Source organism: Artibeus jamaicensis, unplaced genomic scaffold, assembly GCF_021234435.1.
Source record: "Artibeus jamaicensis isolate MK-2021 breed Jamaican fruit bat unplaced genomic scaffold, CSHL_Jam_final contig_2259, whole genome shotgun sequence".
Taxonomy (NCBI): domain Eukaryota; kingdom Metazoa; phylum Chordata; class Mammalia; order Chiroptera; family Phyllostomidae; genus Artibeus; species Artibeus jamaicensis.
In genome coordinates, this window is record NW_026521468.1 from 4,758,858 (window position 1) to 4,785,682 (window position 26,825).

Consider the following 26,825-nt stretch of genomic DNA (forward strand, 5'->3'; position numbering starts at 1 on the left):
GCATCCAGACAGCACAGGCGCCTTCACACTGCACTGCGACGGAGGAGGGGAAGGGAGCAGTCCTGGGACCGGACCTAGAGAGTGCATGGCGCTGCAGACTATGGGACTGTGCCTGCCCGTGTTCCTCCTTCCCGGGGGGCATTGAAAAGGAGGCATTGGCCAGGTCACATGACACACCACGGGGATTTTTGTTTGTGTTTAATATATTTTATTGATTATGCTATTACAGTTGTCCCATTTCTCTCCCTTCACAACCCTACATCCTGCACACCCCCTCCCACCCACATTCCCCCCTTTAGTTCATGTCCATGGGTCGTACATATAAGTTCTTTGGTTTCTACATTTCCTATACTATTCTTGCCCTCCCCCTGTCTATTTTCCACCTACCATCTATGCTACTTGTTCTCTGTACCTCTTCTCCCCTTCTCCTCCTCCCACTCCCCTGTTGATAACCCTCCATGTGATCTCCATTTCTGTGGTTCTGTTCTTCCTCTAGTTGTTTGCTTAGTTTGTTTTTGGTTTAGGTGTGGTTGTTAATGATTGTGAGTTTGCTGTCATTTTACTTTACATGTTTTTTATCTTCTTTTTCTTAGATAAGTCCCTTTAACATTTCATATAATAAGGGCTTGGTGAGGATGAATTCCTTGAACTTGACCCTGTCTGAGAAGCACTTTATCTGCCCTTCCATTCTAAATGAAAGCTTTGCTGGATAGAGCAATCTTGGATGTAGGTCCTTGCCTTTCATGACTTGGAATACTTCTTTTCAGCCCCTTCTCGCCTGTAAGGTCTCTTTTGAGAAATCAGCTGACAGTCTGATGGGAACACTTTGGTAGGTGATTGTCTCCTTTTCTCTTGCTGCTTCTAGGATTTTCTCCTTCATTTTAATCTTGGCTAATGTAATGATGGTGTGCCTTGGTGTGTTCCTCCTTGGGTCCAACTTCTTTGGGACTCTCTGAGCTTCCTGCACTTCCTGGAAGTCTATTTCCTTTGCCAGATTGGGGAAGTTCTCCTTTATTATTTGTTCAAATAAGTTCTCCACTTGTGGCTGTTCCTCTTCCCCTCTGGTACCCCTATAATTCGGATGTTGGGACGTTTAAAGATGTCCTGGAGGTTCCTAAGCCTCTCCTCGTTTTTTTTTAATTCTTGTTTCTTCACTCTGTTCTGTTTGGTTGTTTCTTTCTTCCTTCTGGTCCACACCGTTGATCTGAGTCCCAGTTTCCTTCCCATCACTATTGGTTCCCTGCACATTTTCTTTTATTTCACTTAGTGTAACCTTCATTTTTTCATCTAATTTGTGACCAAATTCAACCAACTCTGAGAGCATCCTGATTACAAGTGTTTTGAACTGTGCATTTGATAGGTTGGCTATCTCTTCATCACTTAGTCGTATTTTTTCTGGAGCTTTAATCTGTTCTTTCATTTGAGCCTTTTAACATTTTTCTCTTGACCTGCCTGTTAGGAGGTGAGGGGCGGAGCCCCAAATGTTCACCAGAATGGGGCAACCCAGGTCTCTGTGTTGTGATGCTGTGTGAGGGCGAGGGGGTCCGAGGGGGAACAGTGGTGCTTGCTCCGCTCTCTGCTGAATTTCAGTCACTTTCTCTGCTTCCCACAAGCAAACTGAGGCCCTCTGGTGCTGATTCCCAGGTGGGTGGATTTGTATTCCTTCTAGGACCCTGTGGGTCTCTCCACTGAACTCTCCTGTGAGGCTGGGAGTTTCTCCTGCTGCTGCCTCAACCCCACAGGTGATTTCAATCAGTGGTTTGAGGCTTAATTTCCCCGAGCTGGGGCACTGGGTTGGGTGGTCTCTCTTGTTCCTCCCGGTTTTTCCTCCCGGATTCTCTGTATGTGAATGTTGGACTGCCTGGTCTGCCCGCTGCCACCTCAACCAGGTCCCCCCAGCCTCGCTGCCTTGCTGAGAGTCCTCTCCACTCGGCTGCCCATCTCTGCCCCTCCTATGAGTCTGGATGAACATCTCTTCTTGAACTCCTTGGTTGTCAGACTTCCCTACAGTTCCATTTTCTGTCAGTTCTGGTTGTGTTTAAATGTGTCGTTGCCCTTCTTTTGGTTGTGCGAGGAGGCACAGTGTGTCTGCCTACTCCTCCTTCTGGGCCGGAATGACACACCAGTTTGTGTTCATTGACTCCCCCAAAGTCGTCACAGTGGACTCTGAGGCTGCCCTGTGGCTGCTCCCTGGGTAGGTTCTCAGCAGCCTGTTGTCATGGCAAGGGAAGGGCAGATATGCTGGGACCCCCAGCCTGTGACCTTCAGGTCTGGGAGGGTGGCGCTAATTCCTGGCGTTCTCAGCAGATGGGACTGGTGTTTCTGGTTTACTCTCCTGGTGAAGCAGAGGCCGGTTTCAGAGGCTCCACATGCTCGTCTCCAGTGTGGTCACGTCACCCCTCAGCCCAGACGGCTGGAACACGAACCGTGCACATTGCTGGGGTGTCCGCTTCTCCTTCGTTTCCCAGAGCCAAGGATACGACTATCAAGCCAGGTCTCTTGCGTCCAGGTCCTGAGCCTGCCTCTTCTTCTAATAGTCCTCACTGCTGGCCCCCAAGGTCGGTGCCCTCAGAACTTGCTACCTAGTCTGTGATGATGCTCACCTTGCCCCAGGTTGGTAAGTGTCTCCACCTGCCCCCGCTGTTCTGGAATTCCACCCACCCCTGGATCCTACGGACGGGATGGCACCCCTACCTTGAACCCAGAGCAGACAGAAAGGCTCTATGCAGCCTGACTAAGGCAATGCTCACGTCCCCCTACCCAGCACATTTCTTGTTTTCATTACACATGGAGTGGCCTCCAGGATGTCCCAAGGGTCATACACATGTGCTGGGTTTTCAGGTCGAATATAACAGTTCCATTTCAGCTCCCTCAATTCTCCAGGCTCGACCCCTCTTCCACTCCCTGCCACAGCCCTTCTGGCATCTTTGCTTCTGTTAACGTGGGGCTTCCAACCTTCTAGGTCCCCCTCTCCCAGCATGCGCTACTACCAGTGTCCCGGGCTTTGCAAGTGTGCTGAGAACCGGGTGCTTGGTGCTGAGAGCCCTGTGCTGACCAGCTCTTCCTCACTCAGCGCTATATTCCACCACGTGATCCGGCCCCTGGAGGCTCACCCCAAGCTCACTCTTCTGGTTCCCACCAGGACATATTAGTTTCCTCTTCCCTTCCTAGGCCAGCACATCCCCAGGAGGGCCAAGCTGACCCTTAATCTCAGTATCGGTCTGGTGTCAGGGGGAGCAGTGGGAACAGAGTCCTGCAGTAGAGCCTCGGGGCTGAGCAGGGTCCTGCTTCATCCAGACTCCTGTGTAGTCATCAATTTGGAAGCCACTGTCCTCTGACAAGTGGATGGAGCCACTTCCCCAGACCAGAGGGCTCAGGGAAACGGGGTCAAGGGTCAATGGTCAAGTGCATCCACAGATGTGCCTCCCTCTTCTCTCCCAGGAAACACTTGCTCCAAAGTACTTGCTGAGGCTAGAAATTTAAACTTGGCTGAAGTTTTGCTTATCTCTTTTTAAACAACAGATTTTATATATTTATCTTTAGAGAGGGGAAGGAAGGGAGATAGAATCATCAATGTGTGGTTTTCTCTCGCATGCCCCCTACTGGGGACCTGGCCAGCAACCAGGCAAGTGCCCTGACTGGGAATTGAACTGGGACCCTTTAATTTGCAGGCTGGCACTCGATCCACTGAGCCACACCAGCTAGGACATGCTTCTCTTAAAACTCGGTCCTGACCTGATATGCAGAACGATTTTTTCTGATAAAGAAAATGAGGGCCCTTTTGAATGCTACCAAGGAGGGAATAGGAACGTTCACCAAAGGCTCAGGCTGAAAGGTTCACAGGCTCACTATGCACTGGGTCAACAGCAGAATGGATGTTGGGTGTGTTCACACACTGCAATAACATATCATCATCAGAATGAACTCACACATACATATACAACCACACCACTGCATCATCAACGAATCTCGTAAACATGATCACTAGGCCACAAAGCCAGACAGAGAAGAGTGCAGCTGTGTGATTCATTCAGATGAAGCCACAGAACCACCAGAACATATGCAGGCAGCCTGAGGACAGGAGGTGGCAGGCAAATGAGTCAGCAGCGACTAGAAGAAACTTGTCCAACACCGTGGCTCCGTGGGCCGAGGCTGGGGGTGGAGGGGGAGAAACATGGAGGGCCTCCCAGGATGGTCACATTTGTTGCTTGATCTGGGGACCCTTCCCATGAGTGTGTTTTGTTTGCACAAAGTTCCTGAACCATGCACTTTAGTGTGTGGACTTTACATACATATTTTATGCATCAAAGGAAAGTTTTCAAGTCTTACCAGGGAAATCTTTCCAAGCCATTACATACGTGTGTATTTTGTTCTTTAAACAGCTGCCTCTTGTTCCACTGTGTGGCTTTGCTGTGGTTAACTAGTCCTGTATCCATGGCTGCCCAGTCTGTTGGCAGCTTTTTGCTCTTGTGTTTGACACCACAGGCTTCTGGTTCCAGGTGAGAGGGTCAGCGCCCTCTGTGCATCACCTGTGCTGACCACAGCTCAGAGCCCAGATGAGATGTGGGGAGCGCTGTCTGAGGGCTCTGCTGAATGAATGGTGGCAGGAAGTCCAGAGAAGCCAACCACAGGAGTAGGACCATTCTGCTCTGAGTTCTCTGGTTTGTCTCCTTTCATATCCCCACTGTGTGCGTACAGGAATATTGTGACCATGTCCTGAAACTGCACACTCAGCAGGGACCAAGACAGCTCAGGATGAGCAGAGCAGGGAAACTGGAAAGGAGAGGGAAGGGAGTTCCCGAATTTTCTCCATGTGTGTGTTTTTCTCTTTCTCCCACCCGTCCCCCAGCAAGCCCCAGTACAGAAGCTCCAGTTCCAGCTGGAACTCAGAAGGAGCTGGTCCTTCTGACCAGGGGGACCATGGTGTGAAGACAGGAGGGAGAACAATTGCATCTACCTGTCTTTTTCCGTCCTCTGCTTGTCCTGGGTGCTGACCAACCACAGGAAGTGCTCAGCAGTTGGGGAGAGAAAAGACAGGCTTTCTGGCTCAAGCACCAGGAGGGGGAGTAGAAGGCTCTGAAAGCTGGGACGAGCTGCTGGGGAGATCAGGAAGTAGAGGCAGCTTAAGAAAGGGAATCTGGACTTTCTTTCAGACACAAGTGTTGGCAGAAGGCATCGTTCCTTGGTAGATCCTGCCTGATGCAGGCACAGGCGGGCACCATATCTGAGTCTCCATCAACCTGGCTAATACCATTTCCCTGCCCTGCTGATTCCCTGGGACTCTACCCAACTCGTGGGCCCATCCAAACTGCTTCTAGGGGCTTTCTGTACAAACCACTGATCTGGGCTCCTGCTGGAGACTTACCTAAAATCTCTCAAAGGCTCATAAATCCCAAACAAGCGGCATCTGACCTTGGCATGCCCTGTACATCTTGCTCAGTGGCCCAGGCCTGGCACTCACTGCAAACAGCGGCTGGGCCCAGTTTGCAACCTGGACTCTTCTGGGCACCCAGGCCCAGCACAACTAGCAGCCACCTGCGGATTTTTTTGTAACTTATGCCAAATATCGCTGGGAAGTGCACAGGCAGGGGCTGATCTTGGCCTGCACCTGCTGGGCTGTCCCAGGAACAGAAGCGCACCTGGTGGCCAGCTTCAGAGCATGCCAGAGCACCACCCAACCACCTCCACAAGTGACACACCAAAGGGGTGGACTCGGTAGGCACGAGAGCCCCACTGAAGTGAGTCCTGCTCTGCTGTGTGTGGGGGGCCCCATGCAGCAGCTTCTCCACTGCAGCCCCTGCCTTTGTTGTATCCAGTCAGCCTGGTGGGGGTGGGGGTTGACCCTCTCAGGGACTTGCCAACAGCTTGACTACAGCAGGAGAGTGCACACTGCCTACACGGGGGGCACACCTGCAGTCCCCAGCTGGGTGAGTAGGGAGGCTGTGCCATTGGGTCCTACAGGACCCCCACTGCATACAGCCAGCCCACCAAGAATGCAAGAGATAGCAGCTCTACCTAATGCACAACACCAGGCACAGAGAGGCCCCCAAGGTAGGGACACAAAAAAACATGACCCAAATGAAAGAACAGGAGAAATCTCCAAGCAAATTGCCAGATACACAGTTCAAAGCAATGGTTATAAGGATGCTCAGGGACTTAGAATTTCCACAGCATAATAAAGGACATAGAAACCACACAAAAAAGAACAAGTCAGAAATGAAGAATGCACTAGAAGGAATCAACAGCAGATTAGACAAACAGAGGACTGCACCAGCAAATGGGAAAACAAGGTGGCAGGAAATGCCCAATCAGAGCAGCAAAAAGAAAAAAATTCATGAGGATAGTGTAAGGGAACTCCAGACCACATCAAGCATCCCAACATCCACATCACAGGGGAACCAGGAGAGAGAGAGCAAGTGCTTGGGAACCTATTTGGAGGAATAATGAGTGACAACTTCTCCAACCCAGCGAAGGAAAAAGACACACAAGTCCAGAAAGTGCAGAGAGTCCCGAACAAGATGAACCCAAAGAGGCCCACACCAAGACATAGTATCATGAAAATGACGAAGGTTACAGACCAAGTGAGAACCTGAAAAGCAGCAAGACAAAAGCAGTTGGTTACCTACAAGGGAGCTCCCATAAAACTGTCAGCCGATTTCTCAACAGAAACTTGACAGGCCACATGGGATTGGCAAAAAATATTCAAAGTGATGAAAAGCAAGGACCTACAACCAAGACCACTCAACCCAACAAGGCTGTCATTTAAAATTGAAAGACAAATAAACAGCTTTCCAGACAAGAAAAAGCTAAAGAAGTTCATCACCACCAAACCAGTATTACAAGAAATGTTAAAGGGACTTCTTTAACAAGATTTGAAAACTTAAAGATAAGAATAATAAAATGGCAATAAATATATATCTATCAACAACTACTTTAAAATGACTTTTTAAGGATTTTATTTATTTATTTTTAAAGAGAGGGAGACAAACATCAGTGTGTGGTCGCTTCTTACACTCCCCCTACTGGGGACCTGGCCCACAACCCAGACATGTGCCCTGACTGGGAATCAAACTGGCAACCCTTTGGTTCACAGGCCAGCACTCAATCCAGTGAGACACACCAGCCAGGGCTCTGTCAACAACTGCCTTAAATGCAAATGAATTAAATGCCCCAATCAAAAGACAGGGAGGCTGAATGGATAAGAAAACAAGACATCTTATAGGACATCTACAGGCGACTCTCTTTGGATTGGAAAACACTCATGGACTAAAAGTAAAATGATGGAAAAAGATATTCTATGAAAATGGGAATGGAAAACAAAGCTGGGGTAGCAATACTTATACCAGACAAAATAGACTTCAAAACAAAGGATATAACAATACACACACACACAAAAACCCCAGCCATTCCACTTCCGGATATTTTTCCAAAGAACCTAGAACACTAAATCAAGAGACACCATTGCAGCATTATTTGCAGTAGCCAAGAGCAGAAGCCACCCAGGCGCCCATCGGCACAGGAGTGGGCAAAGAGCAGGGGCACATGGGCACACCAGAAGGCGACTCGGTCCCAAACAAGAATGAAATCTGCCATCTGCAACAACGTGGACGGACCTAGAGGTATTTTGCCGAGTTAAAGACGTCAGACAGAGAAAGCCCAATGCCATGTGATTGGCTTAGATGTGGACTTTCAAAAACAAAGTAAGTGAAGGAGCAGAATAGAAGCAGACGCGTGGATACAGAGGACGTGTGGATGGTCGCCAGGCGGGATGAGGTGGGGGGTGGAGAGGATGAAGGGTTGAGAGGTGCACACAGGTAGTGATGGGGTAGGCACGGGGTGTGCAGTGCAGTGTAAGGAGCACAGTGAATAGCGTCCTCGGAACTGTAGCTGCTGTCCCGTGGGTGCGAGATGCATCAGGGTTGTGTATGTGTCTGATCACGGGGTTGTGCACCTGAAGCCACTAGGACATTCTATGTCAGCTGTACCTGGAAAATAAATAATCATTTTAAGAAAGGAGAGAAAGGGACCCTGGAACTCCCAGGCTTACTGCCTGACCAGGCCTGAGGAGAATACCCAGGACTGGCCACTGGGTGGCGCACACAGTTCAGATTTGAAAGGTGCCTCAAAGGCTCTGAGATGGTGGAGCTGAGTTTGGAGCCTGGGAGCCCCTGTCTGTCTGGTGTCAGGGCTTGACCCCCAGGCCCACAGACATGAATCCACAGTCCAGAACCTCGTGGGGGAGGTGACAGAATTGTTTGACATGTTTCTGGGTCGGTTCCGTGAAATGAAGCTTGTCGTACAACTCTGAAAGAAAATGGATTTTACTGTATGAAAAACTAATTTTAGAAAAAGGAAAAAAGTTTTCACACTGTACAGTTTAAATGTATGCCATTTATTGTATCTCCATTTTACCCCAGTAACTGTTCAGAGAGGGAGCTTGGGAGGAGCCCAGCCTCCCCTGCGGTCCTGCGCCGCCCCCTTGGAATGTTCTTGTCTGCAGGCTTCTGCGCTCACCCGGACACCCAACCCTGGGGCAAGGCTGAGCCCCAGACACAAACAGGGACGGGTGCTTCCCTGAGCTGCCAACGCCCTGTGTACTCCACCTCCAAGCCCCCACCCAGTGAGGCCCTAGATGGGGGACAGGTGGCAGGAAGGACGCCCAGCGGACTTCACCTTAGGAAGGCTAATTACGCAGAGACAGGCCGGGGGCGGGGGGCCTGGACCTGTGGATCAGGTGCTGTGACAGATTGACTGAGCAGAACAGAAGGTCGGGAATGCGGTTTGAGCTCGCCTGAGTTCTGCAAGAGTGTCAGCAGGCGCTGGCAGTGGGAGCCGGAACTGATCTGGAGATCGGGCGCCAGGAGGCCTGTGTGTGACATCCTGTGTGAGGGCCCAGGAAGGGACAATCCCCTCCTAGGACAGACTCCAGGAGAGGGGGTAGGGGGGGCAGGAGAGCAAGCAGAGGGAGAGGGAACCTTCTGCAGAAAGAGGGGGAGGCAAGGGACCGTCCCTCAGGAGGTGGTCAGAGTGAACGGTGTCCCCAGCACAGTGGAACCCACAGCCAGTGAAACATGCAGAGATGTAGGAAGAACCACCCAGGACAAAATGAGAACGAAGGGAAAAGGCCACTTCTCCTTTCACATCATGTCCCCACGGTGGTCTCTGCTTCAGGGTGACCCACGACTGGGAGGAAGCTGTCCTGAGGGAGGGGCAGGGGACAGGGCAGGAAGCCCTGCAGAGGGGCTGCCTGGAGGCGGGTTGGGGACAGGACTGCTCCTGCTGCCAGGCTGGGTGTCAGCCCTGAGCTCTGCGTCCTTCCCAAGTGCACACCCTGCCGTCTCCCTCACTCCCTGGGCCCCAGCTCAGAGCTCCTGTGGGCAGTTCCGCTGCATGTCCTGCCCCCGGTGCTGGCCCCACCTTCTCGGCTCCTCACACTCCCAGGGGCAAGCGGAGCCCTGGCCAGGCCTGGACACTTTGCTTCCCCCAAGTCATTGAAGACACACCAGTGGTACACTCAACAGTGATCACACTGCTTTTGTCCTAATTGATGAAATGAGGAAGTAACTGAGGACAACGAATGAGGGAAGTAGAGGAGAGAGACAAAATGTAATGATTCAGACAAATCAGAAGCAGTTTCCCTCTGGGCTCCGTTCAGTCCTGGAGGTCCCTGGCATTTGTCGGTCCCCAGGGAGAGAACGTGGCACCAGGACCATGTGGCTGCTCCCAGCTCTGCTCCTGCTGCTCCTCCCAGGTGAGTGGGGCGGGGCTGTAGGGAGGAGCCATGACTGAGGCTGGGCGGACACAGAGAGGGTCAGTCCTGGGGAAGGGACAGGTCCAGTCCAGCATCCAGACACTTTCAGTGACATGGAAACCGGTGTCTGCCGACTCCCTGGTGCTCTGTCAGGTGGGAAAGGAGCAGAAGCACCCCTGTCAGGACAGCGTTCCTCCCCCTGGCTCTGCCCCCCCCCCCACACACACACAGGGGGAGGGACCAACCAGTGAGTCCAGCCCTGGGGACCTTCAGAAGCTCAGAAGCTGGGGCTCCAGCTCAGACCCTCTCAGGGAAGGGGGCTCAGGAACCTGGGCTGTTTCAGAGCCTCCTCAGCTGGTGGTGATTCATAGTCAGAGCTGAGCCCCCTTTTCTAAAGTGTTCAGAGTACTGGGAGGGGACAGACAGCAAAGCCGGGGTGACATGATCTCTGGACTGTCACTCCATCGGGCTCACCTGCCTGTCTGAGTCTCTGCTCAGGACAAAGCAAAGAGGGGACCATCGTCAGTGTGGTCAGTGCGATGGCAGAAAAAGGTACAAAGTAGTCTGGTGGCATCAGGAGGGCTATTTGGCTTCAGAATCTGCGAGCCTCAGAAGAGGTGACATTTGAGCTGAGCCTTGAGGAATGGATAGATTTGACTCATTACAGCAGAGAGCCAGCACTCCAGTCTGGGGGGCAGCTGGACGGAAGGTACGGAGACAGAACAGGGCACAGTCGTCAGGGTGAAAGGAAAAGAGTGCATGTGTGAGCGAGTGTGTGCAATGAGTGTGCGTGTGCAACCTGCAACCTGATCGCATGTGTGGAGTCGGGGTTGCAGCTGTGTGGGTGCAGAGTGTCGGGCGTGGGGGTGCAGGCAGCCCTGAGGGGCACCTCACAGCTCTGGGGACCGCGGGCTGGTGGGGAAGGGTGCGTTCAAGGACGTGAGGGGTTAGGAGCCCAAAGGGGACCTTTGCAAGAGAGGTGACAGCAAAAGAAATAGTGCCATGGACTAAGGAGCAAACAGGAGGAGGGATGTGAGAGACTGGGGCGGAGAGCGGAGGGCAAAGGGCGGAGGCTCCGGGTGGCCCCGGGGAGGCGCTGGCGGACCCCCAGCCCCGGGCCCGGGAAGGAGGTGGAGGGTGGGTTTCTCTTTCTCCATCTCGGGCCCGGCCCACGGTCCGCGGAAGGATCGAGGGGGGATTCGTCGACCGTTAGGTGTCGATATGACCCAGGGTGGGAAACCCACCATAAGTGGTGGTGCCGCGGAGAGGACCGGGGTTCCTGCGAAACCCTCGTTACAGCCACTGGGTCAGAGCAAAGGTGCAGCAGTGTCCACCCGGGACGATCACGGGGGGAACACGTTCACAGTGGCCATTGAAGAGCTCTGGGGAAACGACACAGACGCCCACTGGTGTGGGGCTGGGGGAAGCGGGACCGACCTGGGGCACCAGGTGCGTGCGCCCGTGGGCCCAGGTAGGAGCCGGCCCTCCTGTCCTCGGAGGCGGGCCCTGACCCGTGGAGCACGCAGCAGCTTCCCTCTGTCTCCTTGGCAGGAGAGGAGCCCGGAGTCTACACGTGTGCATGTGTGTGTGTGTGTGTGTGTGTGTGTCTGGGTGGGCACACACAAGTGTGCAAGTGGGAGGGCATGCACCAAGAGTCTGGGAAAAATGGAAGAAAAAGTAGATCTCAGCACAATTGGGGGTCCTCTCCCTGACCCCTTCTCTTTCTGGGGGTGAGAGACTCTGAACTCATTAGTGGCAGAAGGAATGAATTCACTGTGGTGCACGACCGCTCACGGCCTCCCTGAGCCGCCTCTGAGCCTTGAAGGGGACTCTGGGCTCAGCTGCACCTGCACCAGGAGCACCAGAGCCTCCCCGGTCTGAGGCTGGAAAGAGAGTCAGGTTGTAGCCCCGGCCCCTCAGCTCCGCCTCCAGAGCCCTCAGTCTGGTCTCCACGTTGGGCCCCAGGGAAACCACCCCCCATCCTGGACCCTGCCCCGGCCTTTCCCACTGAACAGACCCACTGACACTCAGTAGGTAATACAAGTATCTGCTACTCATGAGTCCATTTATAAAGTCTTTTCAGACTTGGCACATGCAAATACGGGGTGCGTGTGTGCGTGGTGGGAGGTATGCTGGTTTTAGAATGTTCCAGAAATTAACTGGAAAAGACAACACAGCTGTGGGGTGGATGCGTGGAAAAGTGGAGGAGCAACCGGCACCCACTGCACTGCAGGCTGGGACCCTCCAGGCTGCAGAGCACTGCAGGCTGGGACCCTCCAGGCCAGACAAGTCCTGGCCGGGCCGCCAGAGAGCGGGGTGCCCTGGGCAGCCAGCTCCTGGGTCACTCCCTTCCAGCAGCAGGCGCAGAGCCTGCTTGGGCCCAGCGGAGCTTCAGCTCCAAGAAGCCAGAGCCCTCCAGGGGGTGCCCAGCAGGGCTCTGAGGTCAAACAGGACACCCGTGTAAACTGCCGGCCCTCAGGCCCTGTTGAAGTGGTGTTTTTCTGGACACACAATCATGTTATGTTTTGGGTAAGAAACCAAAAAGGTGCAAGCAAAGACCAGTGTGACTGACCGGGAGTGCGAAGGCAGAAAGGTCCTCGATCCCTGGGGGTGGGGTGTGGAGAGGGACCTGGGCAGTGGGGCACCTGAGCCCCCCTCAGAGCCCTTCTCTGCTCTGTGCATTCAGCAGCAAATCCAGCAAAAGCATCCACAGTCAGCTGCTAACTCGATTGTACCTGTGTCACCACAAACAGCTAAATCTGCGACAACACACCCACCTGAACCCGTGACACCGTTCGCACCGGCCAGTCTGGCACCCTCGCCTCCGATTGTCCAGAGTGGCAACAGCAGCTTGTCTCTCGCCAGGTGAGTGGAGCTGGGCCCTGCAGACCCTCCTCTGGCTGCCCTGGTCTGGGACAGGGACCAGGGACACCCACATCGCCCCTCGCCTCCATGCACCTGGGCAGGGGAGAAACTGAGGTCTGCACTGCGCCTCCCCCTCCTCTTCACCTCCGAGGACCTAGAGCCCTCCCCACTGCCCTCGGGACCTAAGCCAGGTGCTCCAGCTGGGCCGCAGGAGAGAAGGTTCTGCTCTTCCTCTGGCTCTCCCCCACCCAAAAGCAAAAGAAAGTCTAGCCGGGTTCAGCCTCAAGTGTGCTGGAAGGGAAGTACTCTTACCATGAACTTAGCACAACAAAACTTGACTATCTCGTGGTTCTGGGGATCAGAAGTCTGGGACAAGTCTCCCTGAGCCAAAGTCACGGCGTCGGCGGGGTTGAGCTCCACTGTGGAGTCCCGGGGGGGGGGCCTGTCCCCCTGACTTTTCCAGCTGCCAGGGCCCAGCCACATTCCTTGGCTCCTGGCTCCTCCCATCTTCAAAGCCAGCGATGTCCAATAAAGCCGTTCTCACACTGTGGCACTCTAACCCCGACTCTCAAGGGCATGGGATCCACCCAGATAACCCAAACCGTCTCTGCATTGCAGAGTCAGCTGACTGGCGACTTTAAGTCCGTCTGCAGCCCTTGCCACCCAACATAACATATTCAGAGGTTCTGGGGGTGTGGGCGTCTTTGGGGACCAATGTTCTGCCCACCACAGTCACAGGCAGGTACAGTTTCATTGCTCCAGCCCTTCGCTCCCCAAGCAGCAGGGAGATGAAAGAAAGGAGTGTGGAGCTGAGGGCATCAGCCGGAAGTCCTCTCCCTTCAGAGGCTCCCAAAGGCCCGTCAATAAGCCATTCCACCAAAGGACCAACATCCCAGCCCCTGGGTCATCCAGTCACTGCCCGGTGGGCTCCCACGAGGTCCAGGGTCAAGGTCTGTTCTCTCCCTGGGTCCAGCCTCTCAGAATCACCCTGCACTGGCTCACTTCTCTGCTCCAGCCCGTCACCCTCCCTTTCTTCGGGGTCCTGTTCCTTGCAGCCCAGCCCCCGCTGGCTCGTGTGTTCATCAATGAGTCCCAGTGAGGCGAGGCTTTGAGGGGCACCTGCCTCACCACCCGGCTTTGTCCTGCTCACAGCTGCTTGGAGAGCAGAGGTTCTGTTGAGCCAAGGGTGCGGAACGCAGGACTTTTACTGAGGCCGGAGAAGCACAAGGGAAAACTTGGCAGGGAGAGAGAAGGGCACAGCAGGAAGGAGGCCTCGTGCAAAGAGCACAGAGGATATTTTTAGGAGGTGTGATACAGCGTGCCCTCTCTCCCTCGAGAAAACTGTGTGTGACGTCAGCAGGACTCATCCTGCCCGAGGCAGGCTGAGACACAGACAGGGGTGGCCTGCAGGGTTGGGGGCACATGGGTCCTAGCAGAGGGGGTGAGGCATACAGTGAAGGGGACCGGATTCTTACACGCTGATAGGAACATGTGTGACCCAGGGCCCAATAGTCTCGCTAGACCAAGTGTCCCCTCTGTGGGACCCACGACAAAGTACATCACAGGTACTCTCAGATGGAGCTCAGAGCCACGAGAGGTCCCTCCCAGGAGAACCCAGCAGAGAACACCGGATCACAGATCTGAGTTGGAAAGATGGGCAGAATTTACAAAGGGAGATAGAAGGCAGGGAGAATAGTAGAATAAGAAAGATCAAAAGGGCAAACCTTTATGCTCGGCGGGGCTGCAGGATTCTTGACGATGAGCTGTGGGAGACCAGCCAAAAGGCAGAAGGGAAACGGACCCCCAAGCTGAGCCAGAATGGAGGCCTCCAAAGGCTTAGCCTTTGGGCAGTGTGACTGAGCCCCTCGGAGGGGAAGGGTCCGAGGCTTGCCTGTCACTCCAGTCTGGGCTGCGGGGGTTGGGGGCTGCCCCAGAAGAGTCTCACGCCTGTGGTCACGGTCCCTCTCCAGGTCCCTGCTCTGCAACATCCACTTCATGCTCCTGACCTTCATAAAGGTGCCCCTGCTTGTGGGCCTGCTGTGTGTGGTGATGCGGCTCAGCAGGCGGCCGGGGGGCTCCCAGGGAAATGAGCTCCATCTGAGCAGGAAACCCGCAGCTCCCCTGCCACCCACCCCCCGCCTCGGACGAGCAGAACCTGCTGACCTCTTCTCAGGGAACAAGAGAGGAGGGTCCCCACTGGGGCGAGGCCCCCCCTCGTCCTGGCCGCAGGGACGCAGTCAGCACAACTCCGCACCCCGGCCTCCCGCTCAGGAGCAGAGGGGGGAGCAGAGGCGGTGCTCCGCTTACACACCGGGTCCTCGGGGGCACCTGCAGCCTCAGCCGTGCGGGTCCTCCCGCAGCCCCCTTTCCTGTGACTATGCGGTGGCTCTGCCAGGTGTCGGACGGTGACATTGTCTAGGACTGCAGCTAGTGATAGTCAAGATCCCGGCCAGTCAGCAAGCGTGGAACCTGGATTAAGCCGAAAAGCTTCAGAGTGCATCTACAAGGGCCAAGACCCCCGCCTCACAGACAGGGACAGAGGTCTGCGGATTCCGTCTTCTGTTGCCTCGGACCCTCTGGAGAAGCAGCTGAATGTTGATGATTAAGGACAAGCCTGGACCATGGCCCCACCCACAGCCAATGTGTCTGGGCTGCACGCTTCCTATTAAATCTATGGTTTCCTGTGCTCTTTGAGATTATGTTGTTTGGTGTGCTCTTTCCATACATTGCCGAGGGTGTGAAGTGACTTGCAATCAAATGCCAGAGTGAGATGCACCTCCCAGAAAGCACCAGGGTGTTAGGGGGTGTTAGAGGGCGGGGCCTGGAAGATGCCTTTGCGATTCCTCAGAGAGGTCGCACCGAGCCCCCGGGGGGCACTGGCCACTGGGGGGGAACCAGGAAAAGCATGGGGACTGTAAAGGTAACTTTTAAAATGTCATTTTCTATATCTTAAAAAAGTAATTACTGAGGTATATTTATGCCTCAAAAATTACCAAAACTACAAAGTCTTCGCATGCTACGGTTACAGTTTAATGAGTTTTTTTTTAAAGGTAAACACCTGGGTTACTGTCATCTCAATCCAGACTTGAATAGGGGTGGTGGGTATAAGACTAGCATTATGCTTTCTTTTTTTTTTTTTTTTTAGTTTCATTTTTTTTTTAATTTATTTAGTTATTTTTCAAGTACAGTTTTTTGTCTATTTTTCCCATCCCAGCCTCCCCTGCCCCTTTCTCCCCACCTCCCTCCCATTTCCTCCCCCCCTTAGTTCTCGTCCCTGTGTCCTTCCTATTTTTTCCTCCAAATCCCTCCCCCCTTTTTCCCCTTAACTTCCCTTCCTTCTCCCCTCTTGTCACTATCCCCTTGTTCTCTATTTCAGTGTCTTTGTTTTTTGGGGTTTTTTTTTTCTGCTTACTTGTTTGTTTTGTTGTTTAGCTTCCTGTTAAAGGTGAGATCATATGGTATTTGTCTTTCAGCACCTGGCCTATTTCACTCAGCATAATGCTTTCCAGTTCCATCCATTATGCTTTCGAACTGTCACATGCAAGTCTTAATCTAGCACCTTCATGTCACACATAAGCCACAAGGAGCCCTGAAGGGCGAGGCCCCTGGGCCCCAGTCACGAGGCCAGGCAGCAGAGTCGGATCTGCCCTGAGCCAGCCTGGGGCTGGCCCACACGTCACCCCGCAGGTCCATCTGTCACCAGAGGAGGGTGACAGAGTGCCCAAGCCTGCTGAGTGCACCAGATGGCCCCCCTGGCACAAACCCTGGGCAAAGCCAACAGGGCTCCGTAATTTCTCTGCTTTACTTGGAGGCCACGCCCCACGCCCTGGACCCACAAGGACCTACAGACAAGTTTTGTTTTGATCGCAGTACGTTTCAACGGAGTTTGATGCCTGTATGTAAACATGAGGAATTTCACTTCTGGCTTCTGTTTTAAAAGTAGAAATGCTGGAAGATGGTGGGTCCACAGTGCCCTATCCCCCCTCCTGACAGCCATCAAGTGTTCGAAACCTTCCAGGGGCTCCCGAGGGCCCCCAGGACAACCACACATGGCAGAACAGAATAAATAAAAGCATCCTTTTTGGCGTATGACGTGACTGTCTGCATAGAAAATCCCAAGGAGCCCCTAAGCACTGCTAGAGCTGATACAGGAGTTCACAAGGTCACAGGACAAAAGGTCAACACACACACTCACTGGCCACATTTCCATACCTGCTAACAAGCGTCAGAAGCCAAGCTGAAGGCCTCAAGGCTGTGCCCAATCGCGCCCCACCCCCGCCAAAAAGAAGCATCTGGGCACCAATCAGCCAAAAGGTGAGCCAGGGTCAGCGTCTCTACGCTAAAAATTATGAAAAGCGGCCAATGGATGTCAAAGAAGATTTCTAATAAATCGAGAGCTGGGCCACGTGTGTGGATTGGAAGACAGCATAGTGAAAGGCGAAAGATTTATTCGCTGTGAAGAGAAACCAGAGTATCAACACAGTAAAGATATCCATTTCACAAGGTCAGTCTATAACTTTATTGCAATTCCTATCAAAACCCCAGCAAGATTTGTTCACAGACAAAGACAAGCTCACTTTTAAATTTATGTGGAGTGAAGAAAGAGGGAGGAACCCTCTGCCAGTGATCTACTCTCACCAAGGAACCACGGAACCTGGTGGGAAGACGTGTTTCCATAGCCATGGGAATCGAGACAGTGCGGTGTGAGAGGGACAGACAGCAAGATGGATGAAGAACCTACAGGACCCCAGACGCCTGGCTTCGCTGCAGGGTCTCCACATGCCTGCCCTTGGCTCTGAACTCTTCCTTGGAGACTCCGCCCCTCCCTGGGCTCCGATCAACCTCTCTCTCCGCTCATCTTCTCTCCAGCAGCAGTACTCTCCGAACCCACCTCTCTAGCTTCCTGCCAGACCCCTCTGCCTGGGAACCCCAGCCACACGGGGAAGATGGAGCTCTGTGTCGCCGCACCTGCTCCTGCTGCGCCTGCTCCTGCTGCACCTGCTTCTGCAAACAGTGCCCCCCTCTAGTCTTCCAGGCTGACACCCTCCGGCCCCCAGGCTCCTTCTTTCCGGTGCTCCTACACATGGCCTAGACAAGCCTCCCAAAAACACACCCACCACCCCATTTGGATCTGCTCAAATCCATCCAAGTGTCTCCAAGCGAAGTTTAAGTAAGAGCTGTGTCCTTATAAGCCTCTGTCACATGCCCGACTTTCACTGGCCTAGGTTAGCTCCCTGCCACAAGGACGTGTCACTCCGAGGGCATCTCAGGCACACCCATACGGTGAGAAACTCACGTCACTCGTCACTCACTGACAGGCCCTCTAGGCCCCTCCCCCAGCCCTGCTCAGCTGACAGCGGCCCTTCCTTCATCGCCACCCTCAGACATCACCTCCAGTCCCGGTCCTGCCCGTCTGACACCGCGCTTCCCCACCCGGGTGCTGGCAGCCCTGCCTCTGCCGTGCTGAGTTGTGAACTTGTCTTTTTAAACAAACGGCAGCATAAGCGTCTTTCTTTCCATGATTCTGTTTCCACACCCGCCCTCTCCCCTGTGTGTTTGTTAACGTGACGAGCGTGCGCCTCATTAGATGAATTCCTCCTTCAGCTCAGAGGGCTCGGTGGGGACGGTGATGCTTGCTGGTGATGGACGGTAAGACTCCTCCCTGCAGACTTCAGACGGACAAGCGTTCAAAAGCCACCCGAGCTCTGTCCTGGGCTGGGAAAGCCCAGGGGTGGCCATGGTGTCACACCTTCCCAACCTGGGGAAGTGTCTCCTCGCCTCTGCGTCCCACACCCTGCCCTCAGGGACGATGTCTGCCTCTCCCACGGAAGGGGTTTGTGGTCAGCAGGGGTCCCAGCCAGACTCTCCTTAAGTCGGCAAAGCCAGACCCCCTGTGGGCTCCGTGCACAGGAGCGCTGCAGGGTGGGGAATTCCGGGAGAGAGACTGGGGACCCCCACGGCCTCCTTTTCCCAACACTGTGCCACCTGACCCCAGAACCTTAACTTGAAATTGCTCGGCCATGGCCACCCCAGGCAAAGCCATACTGAGCCCAGTTTCCTGGTCACAGAGTCACTAGCTGGTTGAAGTCTAATGAGACCCAAGAGGTGTCAGAAGAGTAGATGGAAACACGGTCACACAAGACAGTGGGCAGCTTCATCTCTCAGGACCAAACTCCCCTGGGACTGTCCCTCTCCCGCCCCCAGAGGAGGGGCTAGAACCCTGGGAGCCCAGTGACTGGGAGCCTCCTGTCTGCAGGGAGGCGGCGGCTATTGTCCTGAGGAACGCTGACTTACAAAGTCTTTGTGCCACAGAATAAATAGCCAGGCTTCTGAGCACGCAACCTCCAGGGAACTCTTTCCCTTGGGAAGTAGGCATGAGGGTAAGCAGCTGGGGGGTCTGGGGAGGAGAAGGGAGACCCCACGCAGGGGCCCAAAACTCATCTTTCCCCCACTTCAGGACCAGAGCGAGTGCCCTCGGAGCCCCGGGGGCCTCCCTTGAGGCATAGAAACAACATCCCAGAAGGTCCCAGCTCCCCCAGAATCCAGGCCCTACTGCCTCCTTGTCCTGGACTGCAGGGCCCACAGGTCTCTCCCGTCCAGTCCGAAGGGCTGGGTTCCCGGGCAGGGCTTTCCCGGAGCTGGCACATGGCATGGTGGACCCCAGTGGTCAGGAGGACCCCCGTGGTCAGGCTGACTCCGTCTCCTTCCAGGGCCCGTCGGACGCCTGCTCACGCACAGGACCACCCCGAGGATGCTCAGGAGCAGAGGCACCTTCACCAACACCAGGAACAGGAAGAAGAAGACAGTGCTGAGCGGAACCCTGTGGGGGACATGGTGACAGGAAGTGAACTGCCTCCTGCGGGGGCAGGGGCCGAGACCCCTTTGTCCCCGCTGCTCCCTGTGGCCTGATCCCAGGGCCCAAATAACTCAGGATCCAGTTGAGAAGGGACCTACTCCAGGGCCCCTCTGTGGGGCCCCTGCCACCTCTCCCTTCTTAGTCAAGAGCTGCCCGGGAGACTCTCACCGGGAGGTGATGGAGAAAAGGGAGAGAGGAGCCAGGCTGCGCCTGCTGCCCAGAGGCCGCGCTGAGCCGTCCCCCTGTCCCGCTGCCCCCCAGTTTCCCCTCTATCAACAAGGCCGGAAACCCACCCGAGAAAGCCCTTCTCCCTCCCTTCCAGGGTCAGGCAGCAGCACCCCAGCCCCCCTTTGGTGTCTTTGGGAGGAGGAGAGGGATCCCAAACGCCAGCCTGGGGCCAGCCCGTCCCCCCACAGACCCACGAGCAGCTCACGGTCTCCGGTAGAGCAAAGACCTCCGGAAGCAAGCCCGGGTCAGGGGCCGGCGAACCGGGACTCTGAGACCAGACCCAGTGGGGAAGGAGGGGGAAGGGTGAGGACCGGAGGAGGGGCTGCCCAGCCACCTGGGACCAGCCTCTGCCTGTGTCCCCGAACCTGCTCCACCGGGTGGGGGACAGAGTAGTCACAGCACAGGTGACAGTTTCCATTTAGAATCCCCACATAGCCTCAGAGAATGTAAAAATCACAACCAGAGTTGGGGGGAAATCCATCAGACAGTGAGGGAAAAGACGTGGTGTGTGGCCTGCCCCCCCTCCAGGGTCCCCTGGGCTGCTGACCCTCCTGGTCCACCGCTTCCAGGCCTCGGGCCCTCACCCTGGGCAGGAGGACGGCACTCGGTTGGTGCTGGCGTTCTGCCCGGTGATCACCTCCAGGAACGTGGCCGGGGTGGCGGCCGGTGTGGTGCGGCGTGCGGTCGGTCCTGTGGTTGTAAGGGGTGCTGAAGATAAATCACAGGTCAGGCACTGCGCTCCCCACAGACACTCGCTCCGCACCCGTGGGGATCTGGAAGGGCTCAACCGAGCCCGAAACCAAGCGCAGGCCACCTCCCGGGCGGGCCCCTCAGGGACTAATGGGACTTCTCCAGAACTGGCTACAAGTCACCCCTGATAAGTGCCAGGCCGTTCCTTCCATCCCAAGTGTGGCTCTGCCTGGGGTGAGGGCAGGGGCCCCCAGGGGCTCTCCTGCCTGGTGAGGGGCCCCTGGGGGAGGAGGGGCAGGGAGGAGTCCGGCTGAAGATGGCCCAGAGCCTCCTACAGACTCAGGAGGGGCTCAGAGCAGCCTTCACAGGGACCTCAGGCCACTTTACCCCACCACTCGGCTGTCACCCCGTCCCTCCCAAGGACCTCAGGTGTCCAGACTATTGGCACAACCTCCGTCCCACCCCCGTGCTCTCCTGTCCTCATGATGTCCCTCAAAGAGCAGCCATCCCAGAGGCTCAGCCCCTCACAGCGCCCCCAGCACAGGCTCAGTTGGGGGTTTGTCGCTGGACGTGGCACCTGCCCTGCCCTCATGGGGAGGCAGAGACACCTGCACGGACTGACTCACTTCAGTAGAAAGAGGTGGGCATGGGGGTGGGACACCACCAGGTACAGCAGGAGGGCCTCCTCCACCTTCCAGGGGAGCCAAGAGCAGGGAAGGGGGACATGGAGGCGCATAGAGGAGCCTGCAGGGCTACGGGGTGACCGTAGAACAGGAGAGACACGGGCATGTTCACAAGGTGAGGAGCCACGATGAGGGGGAGGCTGAGGCTGAGGATGGGGGAGGGTGTGGATCGTGGACGGAGAAAGACGATGGATGAGCAAAGAGGGAATTGAGCTCAAGGGGCCGTGGAGTGAGAAGCCAGCTGCAAGATGATGCACTTCAGCTGGAGGAGAAAACTTGACCCTGAACCTACAAGGGAAAGAGGGAAGAAGGGGTTCGGTTGCACGGAAGTTTGCACGTGAAGGAGGAAAGAAGTTGAGAGAGTTCAGCCCCGTGTCCTGCATGCTCTCAGTGGGGAAGACGAACGGACGGGTCAGATGAGAAACCATGAACTTGGCGTCACTTTTTCCCGGCAGCACTGGAGCGGGTAGATTACAGGTAGGGTGGCCAGCTTGCCCAAGTCTGCTGGAGACTTTTCCACTTTGGACATGGAAAGCCCCACGCCCCCAGCAACCCATCGCCGTCCTGGGAAAACCCGATGGTTGGTCAGCCTGATTTCGGGATGGATTCAGACATGAGGGTTGCGATGGTGGCCAGGAAATGGTGCCGGGAGTTGAACACACTGGTTAGGGAAGAAAGTGTAGTCTACTGTGAGCGTTGGAACTGGCTCTGGGAGGAAGCGAAGTTCATCGGGGCAGGAGCAGGGCGGGCAATAAACGGGGAGAACGTGGTGAGGAGGGTCAAAGGCCTGGGGGGGGGGTGAGGCTGAAAGTGGGGGTGGCGGGACGAGGGGACCGGAGGGCAGATGCGTGGAATTCGGTTGGAAGTGGAGCGTCTGAGGAGTGCAGGGCTCTGGACGAGACCCGGCTGGGTGACGACAACATTTGCTCTGCTGCCATGGACTGCAGCCCCGAAACGGAGTGGGAATGCAGGCCCCTGAAGGTGAGAAGCCCCCCCGAACCTGAGACGAGGATGACTGACGAGTTATTCCGTAAAACCGCCTATGACAGTGACAGAGATCAGGGTGGAAACTGCTGGGCTCCCTGGAGGCCGAGTCAGGGAGAGGCAGAGGGCGGGGCGGCCCTGTGATGCAGGGTTAAAGGCAGCAGCTGGGAGAGCGCTGGGCTGGAAGTCGGTCAGACGGGAGCTGGGAGGTCGTGGGGGCAGGAGGCAGCAGCTCCAGCCAGAAAGCCTGCCTGCTCAAAGAAGCGAGGCCCACCCGGGACAGGGGTGGGACCCACCGCGGTGCAGGGGTGTCCTGCGAGCCGGCTGGAGATGTGTGTGTATGAAGGTGCAGGATTCTGGAGGACTCGGTGGCCCTGCCCCTGTCAAGGCGGAAGGGTCCGCCCCTCTCTCCCTGCCCACGTGATAGGGTCTTCCCTCCGCCTCCGAGACGGCGGACACTCTTCCACGTAGCCCCACCCTGGTCCCCCTGTGCAGTCACAGCCCAGGCTGCGGAGCGAGGGGGGCTCTTACCTGGGGAAACAGACACCTGCACCCGGAACGAGGGGTCCCGTGACCATGCGTCAAAGATCCACAGTGTCTGGATTTTACACCAGTAGGGCCCGGCGTCGGCCACATGGAGGTTCCTCATGGTCACGGTGAGCGTGCGGGTGTTGGGGTTGTCTTGGATGGACACTCGGCCATCTCTCTGTTCTCTCTCTCCTCCCCCGGTTTCCACGATCTTGTCACAGTCTGTGTCATGCTCTCCACGGCACCAGTATTTGTTATAGTCCTTGTAACCCTCCTCGTACCAGCACCGGATGGTCAGGGAGCTGCCCTCGGTGCCCCTCACAAAGCCGGAGCCCCCCAGGGACAAACAGCCTGGAAAACACAAACCGCATCCCAGGAGTCCATCCCGCTGGGTCCCTGGACCAGCCCAAGGGGACCAGCCCCGTGGCCGGTTCTGGCTCGGGGATGGGCCCCTGAGGGACAGCAGAGCTCAGGACCTAAGCGTGGAGACTGGGGACTGGAGCGTGCCATAGGCAGGCAGAGCAGAGACCTGTGCCCGGGGGCCCAGGGACACTGGGTGACCACATGCATGGGTCCCTGCCCTCAGGGCGGGGAGAGTGGGACCAACGCTGGAGGTGGGAGCGAGAGAGCTGGCTGTCCCGCCCTGTCCGGAGCCCAAACGCTTCCCTTTGGGGGGCCTCTGCATCCTGGGCTTTCGGCGTCACGGGCTTGTCCTTTAAGCGTCTTGTTTGGTGCGCTCTCCATGTGTCCTCGAGGGAGGACACACAAATCCCTGGCTCTCCCTACCCTCTAGGGCACAGGCAGCAAACACCAGGCCCAAGGCCCTGGCCCCTCACCTTGTTTTATCCAGCCCAGCACCTTGTTTCTACCCGGCAGCAGCGCCGAGCTCCTGGCCCCTCATTAAGGAGCAGTGACATTGACACAGTCCTAAAATCATATTCAGCCCTTTGATGGCAACCTCGAAGCTGATGCGGCCCCCGGTGGACATGACTTTGACACCCTTGCCTTGGGGCGAATTGGCACACATGGTCTCTCACACAGCTGGCTGCTGAGAAGGTCAGGGTCCCTAAGGAGACCCTCTTAGGCTTCCTGTCTCTGACTTGGGGCACGACCACCTGAAATCTTAGTCCCCACAGCCTGAAAAGACAGGAGGGTGCAGAGCCAGCAGCCGGGATGAAAAGGAGACAGGAAAAGTGAGTCTTCACAAGTGACTTTGAAGTTTTCGTCTGAGACCCCACTGCCACTACTTGGGAGGGACATGAGCCCCCCACCCCGGGTTGGAGGTGTCAGTCTGCTGCTCACGAAGGGGTGGGAAGTGATTTCGTCATCTGCTTCCCTGCACCCAGGCCAGGGCCTGTAGGTGATTTTATCTCCTTTAAGCAAGCAGATTTCAACAAGCAGTGACGTGCGGGGAGGCGGGGAGAAGCCCTGCTATGTGGTATTGGCCGATTTCCCTGGTCTAAGTGCCCTCCCCGTGCCCAGTTTCAAGTTAACCACATGCTGTCACCGGGCGTGACGTCGGGCAAACACCGTCACAACCAGCTTTCGTGAGCCCACGCAGGCTGGCTCCAGCCACCGCTGCTTCCTCTAGGTAGAGTCACAAAATGTCACCACCTTTTAAGACACGTTGAGCTCCTCCCGTGTGTCCTGAAGTGCACCTCGTTTAAATGTCCCTCCGAGTCTGAGACCTGGGCCGTAAGGGCCTCGGGACGCCTCGGAGCCCAGCCGGCCCCTCCTTCATTCCGCTTATTAGGACACCAAACTACCTGCTGTTTCCAGTCTGACCAGCAGGCTTCTCCTTTTAAATCTCTGCCTCTCCACCCACTGTCCTGGCAGAGTCTGCCGTTACGTCGGGCAGGTCCTCTGCTTTGTCAGGAAACCCAGCCACGGAATCATCCCGCTAACATGAAGGATATCCTCTCATTTTTATCCTAAATCTACATCCCACAGGGGACAAAAAACTGCCCTCACACATCTGGAACGTCTTTTCTAAGAGTGCGTCTTCTGCACGTCCAGCTGTGGACAGACAGTTGTATTTACTTGCTTATAACACACTTTGATCCTAACAACTGTAAAGCGGACGCTGAGAATGGCATCATAGACCCTCCACTAATACTTTCTAAGGAATCTTTCCAACTCCTTTCAACTAAACCCCAACAGAACAGAAACACTGCAAGTTCCTGAACTTCCCATGATCTCCCCTGGCTCCACGCTTTTGCTCTTCCCCTTTCCCACTCATTCTTCAAGGCCAAGGTCCCGTGAAGCCTTGGTGACGACCCGAGTCCTTCCCACAGCAGAGCTCAGGGCTCCTGCCTCGCACTCCCATCCCCGCGAGGTGAGTCTCTTCTGTAACAAGTCCCACGCTGTGTTGTAATTACTTGCCTTCCTCATCCAACCCTGAGCCCCCGAGTGCAGAAGCTGTTCTTAACCACAGCATCTGGAACCGTCCTGGCACCAGGTGGTGCCCAGTAAGTGGAGATAGGATCTGGGGGTGCATGTTTAAATGCTCAGGAGAATAGATGGATGGGTAAGTGGATGTATCCTTCCCAGTTCTGCTGTTGCTTTGCCTTTGGCTTGAACCCAGGGCACCCTCCTGCTCCCTAGACGAGCAGGCTACCCGAGCCCTAGCCCCACTCACCTGGGAGGCAGAGAAGGAGCAGAGCCGGAGGCAGCCACATGGTCCTCTACCCCTGGCTGGTGTCCCCAGCAAATCCGAGTCCTCGCCACAACCGAGAAGTCTGCCGCTGAGCCTGGTCATTCACCCTCTACTTGTTCGGGGTGTCCTTGTACCATCTACTTCCTGTTCACCTCTAAGCTGCTTCCTCATTTGAAGCCTTCCTCAGAAAAAGGGGGAGGGGGGCAAGAGGCATATCCGAGAATGGGCTAAGCCCAACAGGGAAAATCAGTTTATTTTCTTCCCCTGCTTAGGGACAGTGTTTGGGCCACACCATGAACCTTCACAAAAGTCTGTCCCTATGTGTGAAACCTTGAACAGAGGAGACCCTGTGTCCATGGACTCTCCCTGCTTCCTGTCTGGGCCTGCTTCTCGATTTAATCAGCTGTCCCTTCTCTCTGGCTGCCGACTTTTGGGTCATAAAATACTCTTACTGAAGAGATCTGGGGTGCCCTGGCTGGTATGGCTCAGTGAATTGAGTACCGACCTGTGAACCAAAGGGTCACCGGTTCGATTCCCAGTCATGGCACATGCCTGGGTTGCGAGCCAGGTCCCCAGTAGGGGGCGCGTGAGAGGCAACCGTGTATCTCTTGATGTTTCCCTCCTTCTCACCCTCCCTTCCCCTCTGTCAAAAAATAAATAAATAAAATCTTTTTAAAAAGCAGCTTTTCACCAGGTCTCTCAGCCAGCTATGCATTCTCTCCAGTCCAGCCTGCATATCAGTGGCTTCTCCAACACTTTTCCCAGAGGTTGAGATCCATGGCCTTAAACTCACTATCTTGTGGAACCTTCTGCCGAATCGTTGGCCATTTCTAACTTTTGCTGTAAGGGTACACCTTCCGAGGTCCCCTCTTTCACCATAGCTGATGGAACGCGATACTTGGGTCAAGTCCCCAGAGCACAGGTGGCAAACACAAGGCCCACGGGCCAAGGCCGGCCCTCCACTTGTTTTATCCGGCCGGCACCTTGTTTCTGCCTGGCAGCAGCACTGAGCTCATGGCCCCTAGTTAAGGAGTAGTTACATTTACACAGTCCTGAAATTACACTCGGCCCTTTGATGGCAACCAAGAGGCTGATGCGGCCCCCGGTGAACATGAGTTTGACACTCCTGCCCTAGATCGTACTGACAGCAATTCTATTTCTTGACTTCGTTGGTCATTATATATACGTCTCTTTAAAATGATTATGCAAACAGCACATATCTGTTCTATGCAGTCCTCTCTAGGCACAACATATTTTACAGTTAAATGCATGTGTGTGTTCCTTCGATGCTACGCAATTAAATAGGCGTGTATACGCGATGGGTCGCAGGTTCGACGCCCGGTCAGGGCGCATACAGGAATCAATCAGTGAACGCATCAATAATTAAAACAACGATGGTTGTTCCTCACTTTCTCTCTCACTCCCTCCTCTTAAAAAAATCAATCAAAAATTTATGTCCTAATTATTATTATGAATATGGTCATTATACTTCTTGAAAATGTTCATGTTAATTCTTGGAATGAGACACATGATTTTTTTAGTTGATAAAAATGAGCTTCTGGATCTCAGAGCCCCCATCCCCAC

The 26,825-nt window shown here is 55.1% G+C and overlaps 2 protein-coding genes across 4 annotated transcripts; one reads left to right on the forward strand and one right to left on the reverse strand.

The window, feature by feature from the left end:
- Positions 1–9,400: 9,400 nt before the first annotated feature.
- LOC119065301 (uncharacterized) lies at positions 9,401–15,310 on the forward strand. Of its 2 annotated transcripts, none has more exons than XM_053661328.1 (3): positions 9,401–9,751; positions 12,505–12,616; positions 13,460–14,579. In XM_053661328.1, the coding sequence occupies exons 1-3, from the start codon at positions 9,610–9,612 to the stop codon at positions 13,713–13,715; spliced, it is 510 nt and encodes a 169-aa protein (XP_053517303.1). In that variant the 5' UTR covers positions 9,401–9,609; the 3' UTR covers positions 13,716–14,579. The 2 variants fall into 2 exon arrangements, with proteins under 2 accessions (XP_053517303.1, XP_037023180.2); XM_037167285.2 differs by lacking the exon at positions 13,460–14,579 and adding an exon at positions 14,587–15,310 and having other exon boundaries at positions 9,497–9,751.
- A 1,801-nt stretch (positions 15,311–17,111) lies between these two features.
- CD300E (CD300e molecule) lies at positions 17,112–25,358 on the reverse strand. Of its 2 annotated transcripts, none has more exons than XM_053661327.1 (4): positions 25,224–25,358; positions 22,589–22,936; positions 20,285–20,390; positions 17,112–19,436 (listed from the first exon to the last, which is right to left on the reverse strand). In XM_053661327.1, exons 1-4 carry the CDS (start codon positions 25,261–25,263, stop codon positions 19,166–19,168), a joined length of 765 nt encoding a protein of 254 aa, XP_053517302.1. In that variant the 5' UTR covers positions 25,264–25,358; the 3' UTR covers positions 17,112–19,165. The 2 variants fall into 2 exon arrangements, with proteins under 2 accessions (XP_053517302.1, XP_053517301.1); XM_053661326.1 differs by having other exon boundaries at positions 20,285–20,408.
- Positions 25,359–26,825: the final 1,467 nt, after the last annotated feature.